The 15,603-nt window shown below is 45.9% G+C and overlaps 1 protein-coding gene across 1 annotated transcript; it reads left to right on the top strand.

The window, feature by feature from the left end:
• The first annotated feature begins 220 nt into the window (after window positions 1-220).
• RFXAP (regulatory factor X associated protein) lies at window positions 221-13,189 on the top strand. Its single transcript, XM_072134428.1, has 3 exons — window positions 221-956; window positions 6,442-6,549; window positions 11,427-13,189. The coding sequence occupies exons 1-3, from the start codon at window positions 483-485 to the stop codon at window positions 11,532-11,534; spliced, it is 690 nt and encodes a 229-aa protein (XP_071990529.1). The 5' UTR covers window positions 221-482; the 3' UTR covers window positions 11,535-13,189.
• Window positions 13,190-15,603: the final 2,414 nt, after the last annotated feature.

Below are 15,603 nucleotides of genomic sequence, written 5' to 3' on the forward strand. Positions count from 1 at the left end.
CCTTACCTGGCTCCTGTTGTGCCCCTGGCTGTAGTAATGCCCCTGGATGTATTCGGCAGAGCAGCGCAGGGGTACGCGGGGTTAATTCTGGGGCGGCGCCTCTCTCTCCCTCCCTGCAGCAGTCTCCTCCTTGTGTGAGAGAGGGAGGGGAGGAGACTGTCTGCCTGCAGCCAATCCCAGCGCTGGATGTAGCAGCGCGGGAGATTCAGACACAGGAGACCAGAGAGCTGCATACTCCGGAGACATGAGAAGGATTCAGCAGCAGGGGATCAGCCAGAGATAAGTGCTCCCTCCCCCCCCAGTGTCTCCTCACACTCTGCACTAACCCCTTAGTGTCCTGTGTGCAGGAGCAGCTATGAAGCTCCTAAGAGTCCCTTACAGACCCCTCTGCATCAATATCTAATCCATACAGTTATGTGAATGAGCCCCATTCCAGTGCAGTTTATGTATTGACCACTAGATGGCAGCGCTGCACTGACAGTATGTGTCATGTGATGCGCACGCGCAGTGTGCATTGTACGGCAGCCGGAAGTAAACAGAGCAGTGCGGGAGCCCCCGGTGTGATGGAGCAGCCGCCCGTGCCCCGGGAAGAGGATGAGGACGAGCCGGAGAGGGAGGGGGGCGGCGGGGAGCAGGAGCTGCAGTACGGCCGGGTCCTGTACTACACCATGCTGCCCGTAGAGCCGGAGGACGAGAGCGGAGAAGCCCTGGACACGTCCGATCCCCGGGACAGCACGGCCAGCCCGGAGGAGCTGGAGGACGACGACAACTCTGGCGACAACGACAACGTAGTGACCAAGACGTGCACGTTCCAGGGCTGCCAGGAGACCACCAGCCAGGTGGCCAAACAGCGCAAACCCTGGATGTGTAAGAAGCACCGCAACAAGATGTACAAGGACAAGTACAAGAACAAGAAGAAGAGCGACCAGGCCATGTCCTGCTCCAGCAAGATGGAGGTCAGCCAATCACAGCGCAGAGCTACTGACCTTTCATAACCGCAGCCAATCACAGCGCAGAGCTATTGACCTCTCATTATAACCGCAGCCAATCACAGCGCAGAGCTACAGACCTCTCACTACTACTGCAGCCAATCACAGCACAGAGATACAGACCTCTCACTATAACGGCAGCCAATCACAGCGCAGAGCTAGAGACCTCTCATTATAACCGCAGCCAATCACAGCACAGAGCTACTGACCTCTCATTATAACCGCAGCCAATAACAGCGCAGAGCTACAGACCCCTCACTATAACCACAGCCAATCACAGTGCAGAGCTACTGACCCCTCATTACAACTGCAGCCAATCAGCGCAGAGCTACAGACCTCTCGTTATAGGCGCAGCCAATCACAGCACAGAGCTACAGACCTCTCACTATAACCTCAGCGAATCACAGCGCTGAGATACAGACCCCTCATTATAACTGCAGCCAATCACAGCGCAGAGCTAGAGACCTATCATTTTAACAGCAGCCAATCACAGCTCACAGCGCAGAGCTACAGACCTCTCATCATAACCGCAGCCAATCACAGCGCAGACCTCTGATTATAACCTCAGCGAATCACAGCGCAGACCTCTTGTTATAGCCGCAGCCAATCACAGCGCAGAGCTAGAGACCTCTCATTATAACCGCAGCCAGTCATAGCGTAGAGCTACAGATCCCTCACTATAACCTTAGCCAATCTCAGCGCAGAGCTACAGACCTGTCATTATAACCGCAGCCAATCACAGCGCCGAGCTACAGATCTCTCACTATAACAACAGCCAATCACAGCGCAGAGCTACAGATCTCTCACTATAACAGCAGCCAACCCCATCACAGTACTACAATAACAGCAGCCAATCACAGCACTAAACACCTCTCACTATTACACTACAGGCAGTCCCCGGGTTACGTACAAGATAGGGTCTGGAGGTTTGTTCTTAAGTTGAATTTGTATGCAAGTCGAAAATGTATATTTTATAATTGTAGATCAAGATAAAAAAAAATTGGCCCCAGTGACAATTGGAGTTTAAACCTTTTTTGCTGTAATGGGAACAAGGATTATCAATAAAGCTTCATTACAGACACCTTACAGCTGATTATTACAGGCTGGGACTATAGTAAAGCATTCAGAAGCTTCACCAGAGGTCAGAGGGGTCTGTCTGTAACTATGGGTTGTCTGTAAGTCGGGTGTCCTTAAGTAGGGGACCGCCTGTATAACCTTTTAGAACAACAGCAATCACACCGCAGCTGTCATCTCTCAAAAACACTGGAGCTTATGAAATGCTGATATCTGATTGGTTGCTATCTTGCCCCATTTTGCACTATAGTTGGAGCCTCCCCAATATGTCAGTAATGATAGGGGGCCCCCTGACTTAAAGGTGCCCCCTGCATGTGAACTTTTGTGACCAGAGGATCTATTGCCCCTTTAGTACCTCCTGGTTGAATACCCGGGTGAAGATGCTTATCATCGATCTCCTGTCTGTATATCTATCATCTATCTCCTGTCTGTATATCTATCATCTATCTCCTGTCTATATATCTATCATCTATCTCCTGTCTGTATATCTATCATCTATCTCCTGTCTATATATCTATCATCTATCTCCTGTCTATATATCTATAATATCTCCTGTCTGTATATCTATCATCTATCTCCTGTCTATATATCTATAATATCTCCTGTCTGTATATCTATCATCTATCTCCTGTCTGTATATCTATCATCTATCTCCTGTCTGTATATCTATCATCTATCTCCTGTCTATATATCTATCATCTATCTCCTGTCTGTATATCTATCATCTATCTCCTGTCTGTATATCTATCATCTATCTCCTGTCTGTATATCTATCATCTATCTCCTGTCTGTATATCTATCATCTATCTCCTGTCTGTATATCTATCATCCATCTCCTGTCTATATATCTATCATCTATCTCCTGTCTGTATATCCATCATCTATCTCCTGTCTATATATCTATCATCTATCTCCTGTCTGTATATCTATCATCTATCTCCTGTCTGTATATCTATCATCTATCTCCTGTCTATATATCTATCATCCATCTCCTGTCTATATATCTATCATCTATCTCCTGTCTATATATCTATCATCTATCTCCTGTCTGTATATCTATCATCTATCTCCTGTCTGTATATCTATCATCTATCTCAGGGGTCAGGAACCTTTTTGGCTGAGAGAGCCATGAACACGTCATATTTTAAAATGTAATTCTGTGAGAGCCATACAGTATGCACATTCCTACCAGTAGATAGATAGCCATGGCACATGTCCCCCAGTAGATAGGTAGCCCCAGTACATGTCCCCCAGTAGATAGGTAGCCATGGCACATTTCCCCCAGTAGATAGGTAGCCCTAGTACATGTCCCCCAATAAATAGGTAGCCACCGCACATGCCCCCCAATAGATAGGTAGCCACAACACATGCCCCCCTGTAGATAGTTAGCCCCAGTACATATCCCCCAGTAAATGGGTAGCCACAGCACATGCCGCCAGTAGATAGGTACCCCCAGTAGATAGATAGCCCCAGTACATGCCTCCCCAGTAGATAGGTAGCCCCAGTACATGCCCCCCAGTACATATGTAGCCACAGCACATGCACCCAAATAGACATCTAGCCCCAGCACATGCCCCCAAGTAGATAGATACTCACAGAACATGTCCCCTAGTATACTGGTAATCACTGCACATGCCCCCCTAGTAGATAGGTAGCACCATCACATGCCAGCTAGTAAATAGGTAGCCACAGCACATGCCCCCCAGTAGATAGGTAGCCCCAGTGCATGCCCCCCAGTAAATAGGTAGCCACAGAACATGCCACCAGTAGATAGGTAAGCCCCAGTAGGTACCCCCAGTAAATAGGTAGGCACATCACATGGCCCCCAGTAACTAGGTAGCCACTGCACATACCGCCCCAATAGATAGTTAGCCCCAGCACATGCCCCCAGTAGATAGCTAGCCGCAGCACATGCACCCAGGCCCCAGTAGATAGGTAGTCACAGCACATGCCTCTCAGTAGACAGGTAGTGCAAGCACATACTTGCACCCAGTAGATAGGTAGCTCCAGCACATACCCCCAGTAGATAGGTAGTCACAGAAAAAAAGGGAATACTACCTGCTCTCCCTTCAGCAGCTTCTTATCACTCCCTCACTCTTCTCTATGACCCAGGCACCGCTGCCATCGCTGCTCTACTCTATGACACAGGTGCTGTCACCTAAGCAACGGTGTGGCGATGGCGCCTGGGTCACACAAAGGATACAGGCAGTGGTAACATCCCTGCCTGCATCCAGTGATCATCGCTGTGTGTGTCTTAGATGTACACACTGCCGATCCCTATTAATCAATGATTTATCAGAGAGCCAGATGCTGCCATTAAAAGAGCCACATATGGCTCCCGAGCCATAGGTTCCCTACCCCTGATCTATCTCCTGTCTATATATCTATCATCTATCTCCTGTCTATATATCTATCATCTATCTCCTGTCTGTATATCTATCATCTATCTCCTGTCTATATATCTATCATCTATCTCCTGTCTGTATATCTATCATCCATCTCCTGTCTATATATCTATCATCTATCTCCTGTCTATTTATCTATCATCCATCTCCTGTCTATATATCTATCATCTATCTCCTGTCTGTATATCTATCATCTATCTCCTGTCTGTATATCTATCATCCATCTCCTGTCTATATATCTATCATCTATCTCCTGTCTGTATATCCATCATCTATCTCCTGTCTGTATATCTATCATCCATCTCCTGTCTATATATCTATCATCTATCTCCTGTCTGTATATCCATCATCTATCTCCTGTCTGTATATCTATCATCCATCTCCTGTCTATACATCTATCATCTATCTCCTGTCTGTATATCCATCATCTATCTCCTGTCTGTATATCTATCATCCATCTCCTGTCTATATATCTATCATCTATCTCCTGTCTGTATATCTATCATCTATCTCCTGTCTATATATCTATCATCTATCTCCTGTCTGTATATCTATCATCTATCTCCTGTCTGTATATCTATCATCTATCTCCTGTCTATATATCTATCATCCATCTCCTGTCTATATATCTATCATCTATCTCCTGTCTGTATATCTATCATCTATCTCCTGTCTGTATATCTATCATCCATCTCCTGTCTGTATATCTATCATCTATCTGTCTGGTTATCTTTCTCCTATAACTTCTCTATTTCCCATCTATATATCTGTCTATCTAACCATTTATCTATCTAGCTTTTTTTCTATCTACTTATCTATAGATCTTCAATTTCCTATCCATCTATCAATCAATCTTTTATTCAGCTCTTATTCAGATACTTCTTTTATTCAGATACTTACCTACTACGGTGTGTAACTACTATGTGTTATTATTGTGCAGGGGTAAAGGAGCCTCTTACTGACTGTGACTGCTCATAAAATAGTTTTATTTTGGGGCCCCACTTTTAGTTTTGCCCAAGGCCCCACTTTGTAGAAACCCAGTCCTAGTTAAAACAACACTAGTTGCACCACAATATTGAGTTTTCTGGCACGCCAGCTAGGCCACTCCCCTTTTTTGGACAGGTTGGAATACTGTTTAAAATAGTCTAAAACCCTCAATAACCCGCATTGTAGGTGCAAATTACTGCATAATTCTGGTGCATTGTGTATATTACGTTCTCTATCCGAAGGCCTTGCACACAGGAAAGTTGCCTTGTTTCAGCGGACAGCACGCGTCCCCATGTATTTCTATGGGCTCATACACACGGCGATGGTTTCCATAACTCCTATGAGAGCCACAAATTATAGATCTGCTCCTATTCCTGCACAGTCCTTTTCTACAGTCATTACAGGTGACACACAGGGCATAAACATCAGATATCGGTAAAGCCGGCGTTATACACCCCATTTACTGCACGTGTAGGTACGTCACATGCGCAGTGCAGCCGGGATGTACTATGTTACATGCACTGAATCACTGCACGGGCTCCAAATATGAGTCCATAAGGACCCGTAGCTGAATATGTGTCCCCAATCACCCTGACAGGTTACAGCCCTTCACAAGCTCCCTGTCACTTACATTTAGTGTACTGTGTATTTCTGTATACAGTAGGTAGTGGTGCAGCAGTGGAACATCCTGATCCTATGGGAAAAAAAATTAAATAAGTTGTGCCACCAAGTAAACATCTCAGGAGAATAAATGTCATCAATAGTGTGAGTGGACCCATGCACATTACACATTCCCACCCAGTCCATTAATTATAGGTCTCCCACCAATGAATAAGTGGCCCTTACTGTGAGCAGGTCATTTGGTGCTTGTACTATAGGAGCTTTATATTGGAGAACATATCCTGGGATTACCAGCCACGGTGTTGCCTTTTTTTCACAACTTTTGAGTATATTCATTAATTTTTTTTTATCTGCCTTATTTGTAGGAGAATGCAGAGTGTTCAGTGTCTCTCACAAAACAAAGGACTGGATCAGTCGGGGATCGCCCCCCTCGTCCTACATTACTGGAACAAGTCCTAAACCAAAAGAGACTGGTAAGGATGTGTATCACCTGTATGGATGTAATGAACTGCTATATATTCTACTTTCATTCTAAAATGTAAAGGAAGAGTCAGGTGGTAAATGTTTGGTGATATCTGCTACCCAGCAAGCAGCGCCACACCACTGGTACCTGCTGTGTGCCAGAGATGGAGAGCAGGGAGGTGGCCATCTGTCCTTACAGTATACTGTAAACTTTGTCCGGGTGGAAAAAAGGAAAGAAACTATATCATAATGCAGCTGCTTACCTGGGGCATTGTGGGTTTTTCTATCTTTTGATGAATTATCCTACTTATAAGTCATTTACACACTTACATCTAGGGCCATTGTAGGATGAGGGATTGAGATAGTCATGTGAAAGATGCAGAGGGGTATAGAAAGAGTTAAATGGTAGATAGAAAATGTGGGATGATAAAGAAGTGATGTTAGATGGAGATGGCAGTGATGGGAGGATAGAAGAGGTGATGGATGGAGATGGCAGTGATGGGAGGATAGAAGAGGTGATGGATGGAGATCCCAGTGATGGGAGGATAGAAGAGGTGATGGATGGAGATGGCAGTGATGGGAGGATAGAAGAGGTGATGGATAGAGATGGCAGTGATGAGAGGATAGAAGAGGTGATGGATGGAGATGGCAGTGATGGGAGGATAGAAGAGGTGATGGATGGAGATGGCAGTGATGGGAGGATAGAAGAGGTGATGGATGGAGATGGCAGTGATGGGAGGATAGAAGAGGTGATGGATGGAGATGGCAGTGATGGGAGGATAGAAGAGGTGATGGATGGAGATGGCAGTGATGGGAGGATAGAAGAGGTGATGGATGGAGATGGCAGTGATGGGAGGATAGAAGAGGTGATGGATGGAGATGGCAGTGATGGGAGGATAGAAGAGGTGATGGATGGAGATGGCAGTGATGGGAGGATAGAAGAGGTGATGGATGGAGATGGCAGGATAGAAGAATTGATGTATGGAGATGGCAGTGATGGGAGGATAGAAGAGGTGATGGATAGAGATGGCAGTGATGGGAGGATAGAAGAGGTGATGGCTGGAGATGGCAGTGATGGGAGGATAGAAGAGGTGATGGATGGAGATGGCAGTGATGGGAGGATAGAAGAATTGATGTATGGAGATGGCAGTGATGGGAGGATAGAAGAGGTGATGGCTGGAGATGGCAGTGATGGGAGGATAGAAGAGGTGATGGATGGAGATAGCAGTGATGGGAGGATAGAAGAGGTGATGGATGGAGATGGCAGTGATGGGAGGATAGAAGAGGTGATGGATGGAGATGGCAGTGATGGGAGGATAGAAGAATTGATGTATGGAGATGGCAGTGATGGGAGGATAGAAGAGGTGATGGCTGGAGATGGCAGTGATGGGAGGATAGAAGAGGTGATGGATGGAGATAGCAGTGATGGGAGGATAGAAGAGGTGATGGATGGAGATGGCAGTGATGGGAGGATAGAAGAGGTGATGATGGAGATGGCAGTGATGGGAGGATAGAAGAGGTGATGGATGGAGATGGCAGTGATGGGAGGATAGAAGAGGTGATGGAAGGAGATGGCAGTGATGGGAGGATAGAAGAGGTGATGGATGGAGATGGCAGTGATGGGAGGATAGAAGAGGTGATGGATGGAGATGGCAGTGATGGGAGGATAGAAGAGGTGATGGATAGAGATGGCAGTGATGGGAGGATAGAAGAGGTGATGGATGGAGATGGCAGTGATGGGAGGATAGAAGAGGTGATGGAAGGAGATGGCAGTGATGGGAGGATAGAAGAGATGATGGATGGAGATGGCAGTGATGGGAGGATAGAAGAGGTGATGGATGGAGATGGCAGTGATGGGAGGATAGAAGAGGTGATGGAGATGGCAGTGATGGGAGGATAGAAGAGGTGATGGATGGAGATGGCAGTGATGGGAGGATAGAAGAGGTAATGGATGGAGATGGCAGTGATGGCAGGATAGAAGAGGTGATGGATGGAGATGGCAGTGATGGGAGGATAGAAGAGGTGATGGATGGAGATGGCAGTGATGGGAGGATAGAAGAGGTGATGGATGGAGATGGCAGTGATGGGAGGATAGAAGATGTGATGGATAGAGATAGCAGTGATGGGAGGATAGAAGAGGTGATGGATAGAGATGGCAGTGATGGGAGGATAGAAGAGGTGATGGATAGAGATGGCAGTGATGGGAGGATAGAAGAGGTGATGGATGGAGATGGCAGTGATGGGAGGATAGAAGAGGTGATGGATGGAGATGGCAGTGATGGGAGGATAGAAGAGGTGATGGATGGAGATGGCAGTGATGGGAGGATAGAAGAGGTGATGGATGGAGATGGCAGTGATGGGAGGATAGAAGAGGTGATGGATGGAGATGGCAGTGATGGGAGGATAGAAGAGGTGATGGATGGAGATGGCAGTGATGGGAGGATAGAAGAATTGATGTATGGAGATGGCAGTGATGGGAGGATAGAAGAGGTGATGGATAGAGATGGCAGTGATGGGAGGATAGAAGAGGTGATGGCTGGAGATGGCAGTGATGGGAGGATAGAAGAGGTGATGGATGGAGATGGCAGTGATGGGAGGATAGAAGAATTGATGTATGGAGATGGCAGTGATGGGAGGATAGAAGAGGTGATGGCTGGAGATGGCAGTGATGGGAGGATAGAAGAGGTGATGGATGGAGATGGCAGTGATGGGAGGATAGAAGAGGTGATGGATGGAGATGGCAGTGATGGGAGGATAGAAGAATTGATGTATGGAGATGGCAGTGATGGGAGGATAGAAGAGGTGATGGATAGAGATGGCAGTGATGGGAGGATAGAAGAGGTGATGGCTGGAGATGGCAGTGATGGGAGGATAGAAGAGGTGATGGATGGAGATGGCAGTGATGGGAGGATAGAAGAATTGATGTATGGAGATGGCAGTGATGGGAGGATAGAAGAGGTGATGGCTGGAGATGGCAGTGATGGGAGGATAGAAGAGGTGATGGATGGAGATAGCAGTGATGGGAGGATAGAAGAGGTGATGATGGAGATGGCAGTGATGGGAGGATAGAAGAGGTGATGGAGATGGCAGTGATGGGAGGATAGAAGAGGTGATGGATGGAGATGGCAGTGATGGGAGGATAGAAGAGGTGATGGATGGAGATGGCAGTGATGGCAGGATAGAAGAGGTGATGGATGGAGATGGCAGTGATGGGAGGATAGAAGAGGTGATGGATAGAGATGGCAGTGATGAGAGGATAGAAGAGGTGATGGATGGAGATGGCAGTGATGGGAGGATAGAAGAGGTGATGGATGGAGATGGCAGTGATGGGAGGATAGAAGAGGTGATGGATGGAGATGGCAGTGATGGGAGGATAGAAGAGGTGATGGATGGAGATGGCAGTGATGGGAGGATAGAAGAGGTGATGGATGGAGATGGCAGTGATGGGAGGATAGAAGATGTGATGGATAGAGATAGCAGTGATGGGAGGATAGAAGAGGTGATGGATGGAGATGGCAGTGATGGGAGGATAGAAGAGGTGATGGATGGAGATGGCAGTGATGGGAGGATAGAAGAGGTGATGGATGGAGATGGCAGTGATGGGAGGATAGAAGAGGTGATGGATAGAGATGGCAGTGATGGGAGGATAGAAGAGGTGATGGATGGAGATTGCAGTGATGGGAGGATAGAAGAGGTGATGGATGGAGATGGCAGTGATGGGAGGATAGAAGAGGTGATGGATGGAGATGGCAGTGATGGGAGGATAGAAGAGGTGATGGATGGAGATGGCAGTGATGGGAGGATAGAAGAGGTGATGGATGGAGATGGCAGTGATGGGAGGATAGAAGAGGTGATTGATGGAGATAGCAGTGATGGGAGGATAGAAGAGGTGATGGATGGAGATGGCAGTGATGGGAGGATAGAAGAGGTGATGGATAGAGATGGCAGTGATGGGAGGATAGAAGAGGTGATTGATGGAGATGGCAGTGATGGGAGGATAGAAGAGGTGTTGGACGCTGATTCTGTGTGAAATAGTTTCTTGCCAGTCGCTCAGATCCAGTGTTCGGTTTATGAACATTAAACGACTTGTAAAGGATCAGACATTTTTGTATTTGGGCCCCCGGTGGTGTTGCTGCTGGCCTCTGTGATGCCTGTGGTATATCAGGACGGCACATCTCGCTGCAGCCCCCTGGTGCTTCCTGTATTACCTGCACACCATTTATTGTAGTTCAGGTGTCATCAGGGAGTAATCATTTTCTAAAACATAATTCTGCAAAAAACAGTGCGGATCTCATCCGTTTCTGCAGATCCTCAAAAAAAACCAGGTAAGACTGGCAAATGATATCATTGGCCCAAACCCTTGATGGGTGACACGACGGCGTTAAATAGCAGCTGATCCGCAAATATGGATGTCACACCAAGTTCCCCAATATAGAATACAATAATTTTTATTACTATATTGCCGCAATTGCAGAGTTATAACAAAAGGAGGAAGTTCTTAGTAGGAGACGTCTACCTTCCGCAAAACTGATGGGGGATGTCCCTACGCAAACAGAGTACCAGAGAGAGGTAAGTATAGGATGTTTGTTACCTGAGGGCAGACTTCCTACATAATCTTACAGGGGGAGATTTATCAGAAGTGTCTAAGAGCAGAACTGTTCTAGTTGCCCATGGCAACCAATCAGAGCTCAAGTTTCATTTTCTCATAGGTGTTTATAAAATGAAAGCTGAGCTCTGATTGGTTTCCATGGGCAACTAGAACCATTTTACATCAGACGCTTCTGATAAATCTCCCCCTCAGAATCTTTGCATTGTACGTTTATGACTGTAGGTACATGGAGTCTCTTGTAGCCGTTCCCCTGACTCGTCTGTCTCTTGTCTTCTCCAGTCTCTCTTGAGGAGTCCAGAAGTTGTCAAGTTTCTTCAGACCCAGCAGCAGCTTCTCAGTCGCCAGGCTGTGGAACAGCGCCAGTCTTTTCAGGGCGCACCACTCTGACCCGCTGCAGGATGACATCCATTTTGTATCTATTTATTACACGATAAGACTCCTGATCCATGAAGAGATGGGACAAGAAGTGTGTCATGTGCAGGGCTGGCATTCATGTATTCTCATACTGAGCACTACCTGTGATAGGTTTACCTCATCCCTACCAGATATGTGCATCATCCACACCCACATTATCAAGGAAAGTCTATTATTGCATATTATTACACATAGTCTTATATAGGATGTTTTCTGCTGTTCCAAGATATTTTTTATTGGTCACCTATACTTAAACCCTCACCAATCAGGGGTTTGAAGATTACTATGACTTCATCACACAGCGCCATACATTCTATAGTGGCCGTGCTTGGCATTACAGCTCAACTTTACTCCAACATGTGACCGGATCATAGGTATGTGAAGCGGAAGAAGGTGCACATCTGCATTTACATTACATTGAGGGAAAAATAAACCCTAGTTATGGCGGTGCTGTATCTCTCATGTGATGGAATCTCGCAGTATATGACAGAACCCGTTGACTATTGGTCCAGTTGGATTTCTGTAATGTTGTCCGTCATCCTATCATTTCACAATGGACTATGAAGCGCAGCCTCGCCTAAGCAGTCCGACAGTGTGACACTTAGCGATCACAGTAGTTTTTAGGTGTCTTTTCGCCAGGACGTGTCAGGTTCCGTATAAAGCGGTGTCCTGTACCAGTGTCACATTTTATATTCTTGGTTCTCTACAGAACATCTACCACCAAAGAGCCGCACGGTGACGTGTATATAACTCATTTCACTTATAGGAAGTTTACCTTCACAATCAGACATGATAAACCTGTGGTAATGTTAGATTTGTTATCCATGTCCTCCTTCTTGTAAAATCAAGTTTTAGTATTAGGCTATATTCACACGGACGTATGGGGGCCGATATACATCTCCCATGGACTCACAGCGCCCAATGGGAGATAGGACATGTCCTATCTTTCCAGATTACGGCGCAGTGCGCCATATATTCCTATGTAGAGGAGCGGTGGTGAGCGCCGCTCTCCCCCTCCTCCTCCTCTCCCCCAGCACTGTCATATTTTTGCTGTGCTACGGTACGGCGGGCAACGGCAGTGTGAATATATCCTTATGCTGGTGAGCCAATAGGGCTATGTGCTATAACTTCGGAGGCTGTTGCAGTGTTGAAGGAGCACTCCTTCCCCACACCCACTTTGTGAGATCAGGCAATGGGAGATATTGTAACAGTTTGTGAAGCATAGCTCCGGTAACACCACCAGAGTCCTTTAGGCTCATTAGCATACATTTGAAAGTTGATTTTAGAAGGAAGGAGACCATGGGTAACAAATATAAGAAGATTACCACAGTCACAGTGCCTGGGTCTATGAGTAAGTGTCCCTGGGTTATCATGCCCGATTTTGATGGTAGATTTCCTTTAAGAGCCTCGCCTATTATTATTATTTCTCTAATTATTTAAGTCTTCCCCTTAGCGTTGACCACCTTGTCTTCTATGTAGATGTGATGTGTTGTTTGTATATGTGTTACTATACGTGTCTACCATGGCACGCATAAGATTTATTTCACCAGTTTTTATGGTTTTGTACATTTTGTCGTGTTTCCTACATTTTATAAGTTTTGTACATTGAGTAAAGAATCATAAATACATTCACTGACTGATTTCTGATTTTTTTTTATCATGTATTGCAGATTACATATAACCCCATATGTTGACTAATGGATCCATTGATTTCAATGTACTTCTAATGGTGTCTGTTCGTATCTGTTTTTACATCTTCCTTTGGGCCTTACGTTATTTGAACAGATAAGGACCAACTAGCTGATAGGTGGGGTTCTCAGTGGTGGGACACCCATGAATCATGAGAAATGGGGTCCATTGTACCCTAATTGAACAGAGCAGTCAGGCCCACATGCCCCCTTCTGTTCTATCCATGTCTATGGCACTGATGGAGATATCTGAGCGTCGTACTTGCTACTCAATTCCATAGACCGTGAATGGAGCTGTAGGGTGCATGTGCTACAGGACACTCCATTATTGCAAAAGGGGTACAATGCAACCCTTTCTTGTGAAACGTGGGAGTCCCAACACTGAGACCCCCTCCTACCAGCAGGTAAGCCCCTCTGCTGTGGATAGGTGATAATTTGTGCCTATTCAACCCCTTTAACACCTTCACGCACCACAACATACTATTGCATCCTCGTACAGGGGTTGCAGGCTGTGTTATACACCCGCCTGTAACTGTTAACAATTAAAGGGGTATTCTTGTCTGGGCATTCACATTCAGTTTCATTAATCTGCCATATATAAACATTTCTTTAATTAGATGCTATTGAAATAAATTATCTATGTGAAGATAATTTCTTATAAATGTAGTTGTATGGTCCCTTAGAAACAATACTGTGTCCTTGAATACAACCACCTCTGCTGGAGGGATTGCACAAAGATACCTAAAATTTTTGTATATGAAATGTCCAGGAGTTACTGTATGTCCCACAGCCATCCTGTGGTAATGAACAATAAATCCAGGTGGTCAGGCAGAACTCAATAGCGCATGTCTGGCCACTGCCACAGTGCGGGGTGGTCTTAACCCAGGAAGCCATCTTGTTTCTAGGGGATAACATGGCTACATTTATGAGAAATTATCTTTTTTTTAAATAATATCCAATTAAATGTAAATGCCCAGATGGCAATACCCCTTTAACCTGTTAAGTGCACACAGTCGAACCTGACCATTGCACCTACTGGAGCTGCCGATGGACGCTGCCATCTTTGATGGTCAAGCGCCACCCCCGTGACTACATCAGAGGGTGGCCATCGTGGTAACGACCAAGTATAATGATCTCTAAAACCCATTAAGTACAATTTATCAGAAGTATCTGAGGTAAAACACACAGATTGCTCATGGAAACCAATCAGAGATCAGCTGTAATGTTATAAACAGCTGTGGGAAAATGAAAGCTTAGCTCTGATTGGTTACCCTGGGCTCTGATTAATATCCCAATGGGTCAGAGTTTTGCACGACAAAAACACCCACAGAACTTGTGTGTGAAAAATACTAGTGGGAAATGAGGCTTAGTGTATGGTGGAGGCACGTAAGGCCTTATGCTGGATATACATGTTACATGTTAGTCATTAGCTGCCCTGATTACTCCCTATGTACACTTGGAAACTTCTCATATTGTGGGGTAACAATACAAAATAATAATAATAAAGTCGTCACACATGTAAAGAATACTATTATATTGAAAGAAAAGGAGATGTGTATTTATGACAAACAATAAGCTTTATTAGTATCAACATTAAAACACAATTAAAAACCCAGAATGGGTATATATCACATTTTGGGGAGGCTATGTGATATATACCCATTCTGGGTTTTTAATTGTGTTTTAATGTTGATACTAATAAAGCTTATTGTTTGTCATAAATACACATCTCCTTTTCTTTCAATATAACCCTGTGCACACTTGCCAAGCAAAACAGGTATGATCCACAGATCCACACAAGCCCCTCCCTTTTACGATTGCTTTGCGTTTCAAAACGCATTACCGATGGAACGTGTGACCGCACCCTCAGGTTCAGAGTATGTAGGTGATTTGATTCAATAGGGTGAGGGCGCTGTCCCACGTTGCGTTCGCAAACGCAGACGCATTCAAAACCGCGCCCACCGGGGCGGTCCGCGGTCCGATCGCATCGGCGTTTCTATGGAAACGCCTGCGATCGGGTACGAGCCGCCGGTGTTTTGCGTTCCCGATCGCAGGCGTTTCCATAGAAACGCCGATGCGATCGGACCGCGTACCGCCCCGGTGGGCGCGGTTTTGAATGCGTCTGCGTTTGCGAACGCAACGTGGGACAGCGCCCTCAGAGTAGCAAGATGATGCCTCAATGCTGATCCACCCTAAGCACCTCGTGCACATCTACGGGGGATAGAGCTTGTACGATAGTTTTGGGGTTTACAAGCCCTGAAATAGTCACAAATTCTGTTGCACAACCAGGAATTGTTATAGAAGATAAGTGAGCCGGCACAGCACACACCGTCATATAGAGTCACTTTCAGTGG

The sequence above is a fragment of the Engystomops pustulosus genome, chromosome 2 (genome assembly GCF_040894005.1).
Source record: "Engystomops pustulosus chromosome 2, aEngPut4.maternal, whole genome shotgun sequence".
Taxonomy (NCBI): domain Eukaryota; kingdom Metazoa; phylum Chordata; class Amphibia; order Anura; family Leptodactylidae; genus Engystomops; species Engystomops pustulosus.

Bases quoted from the DNA above. Each gene is read 5' to 3' on its own strand.
- RFXAP (XM_072134428.1), top strand. From the start codon at position 483: ATGTGTCATGTGATGCGCACGCGCAGTGTGCATTGTACGGCAGCCGGA. The intron at 957-6,441 runs GTCAGCCAATCA...CCTTATTTGTAG, and splicing joins CCTGCTCCAGCAAGATGGAG to GAGAATGCAGAGTGTTCAGT. The intron at 6,550-11,426 runs GTAAGGATGTGT...TGTCTTCTCCAG, and splicing joins TCCTAAACCAAAAGAGACTG to TCTCTCTTGAGGAGTCCAGA.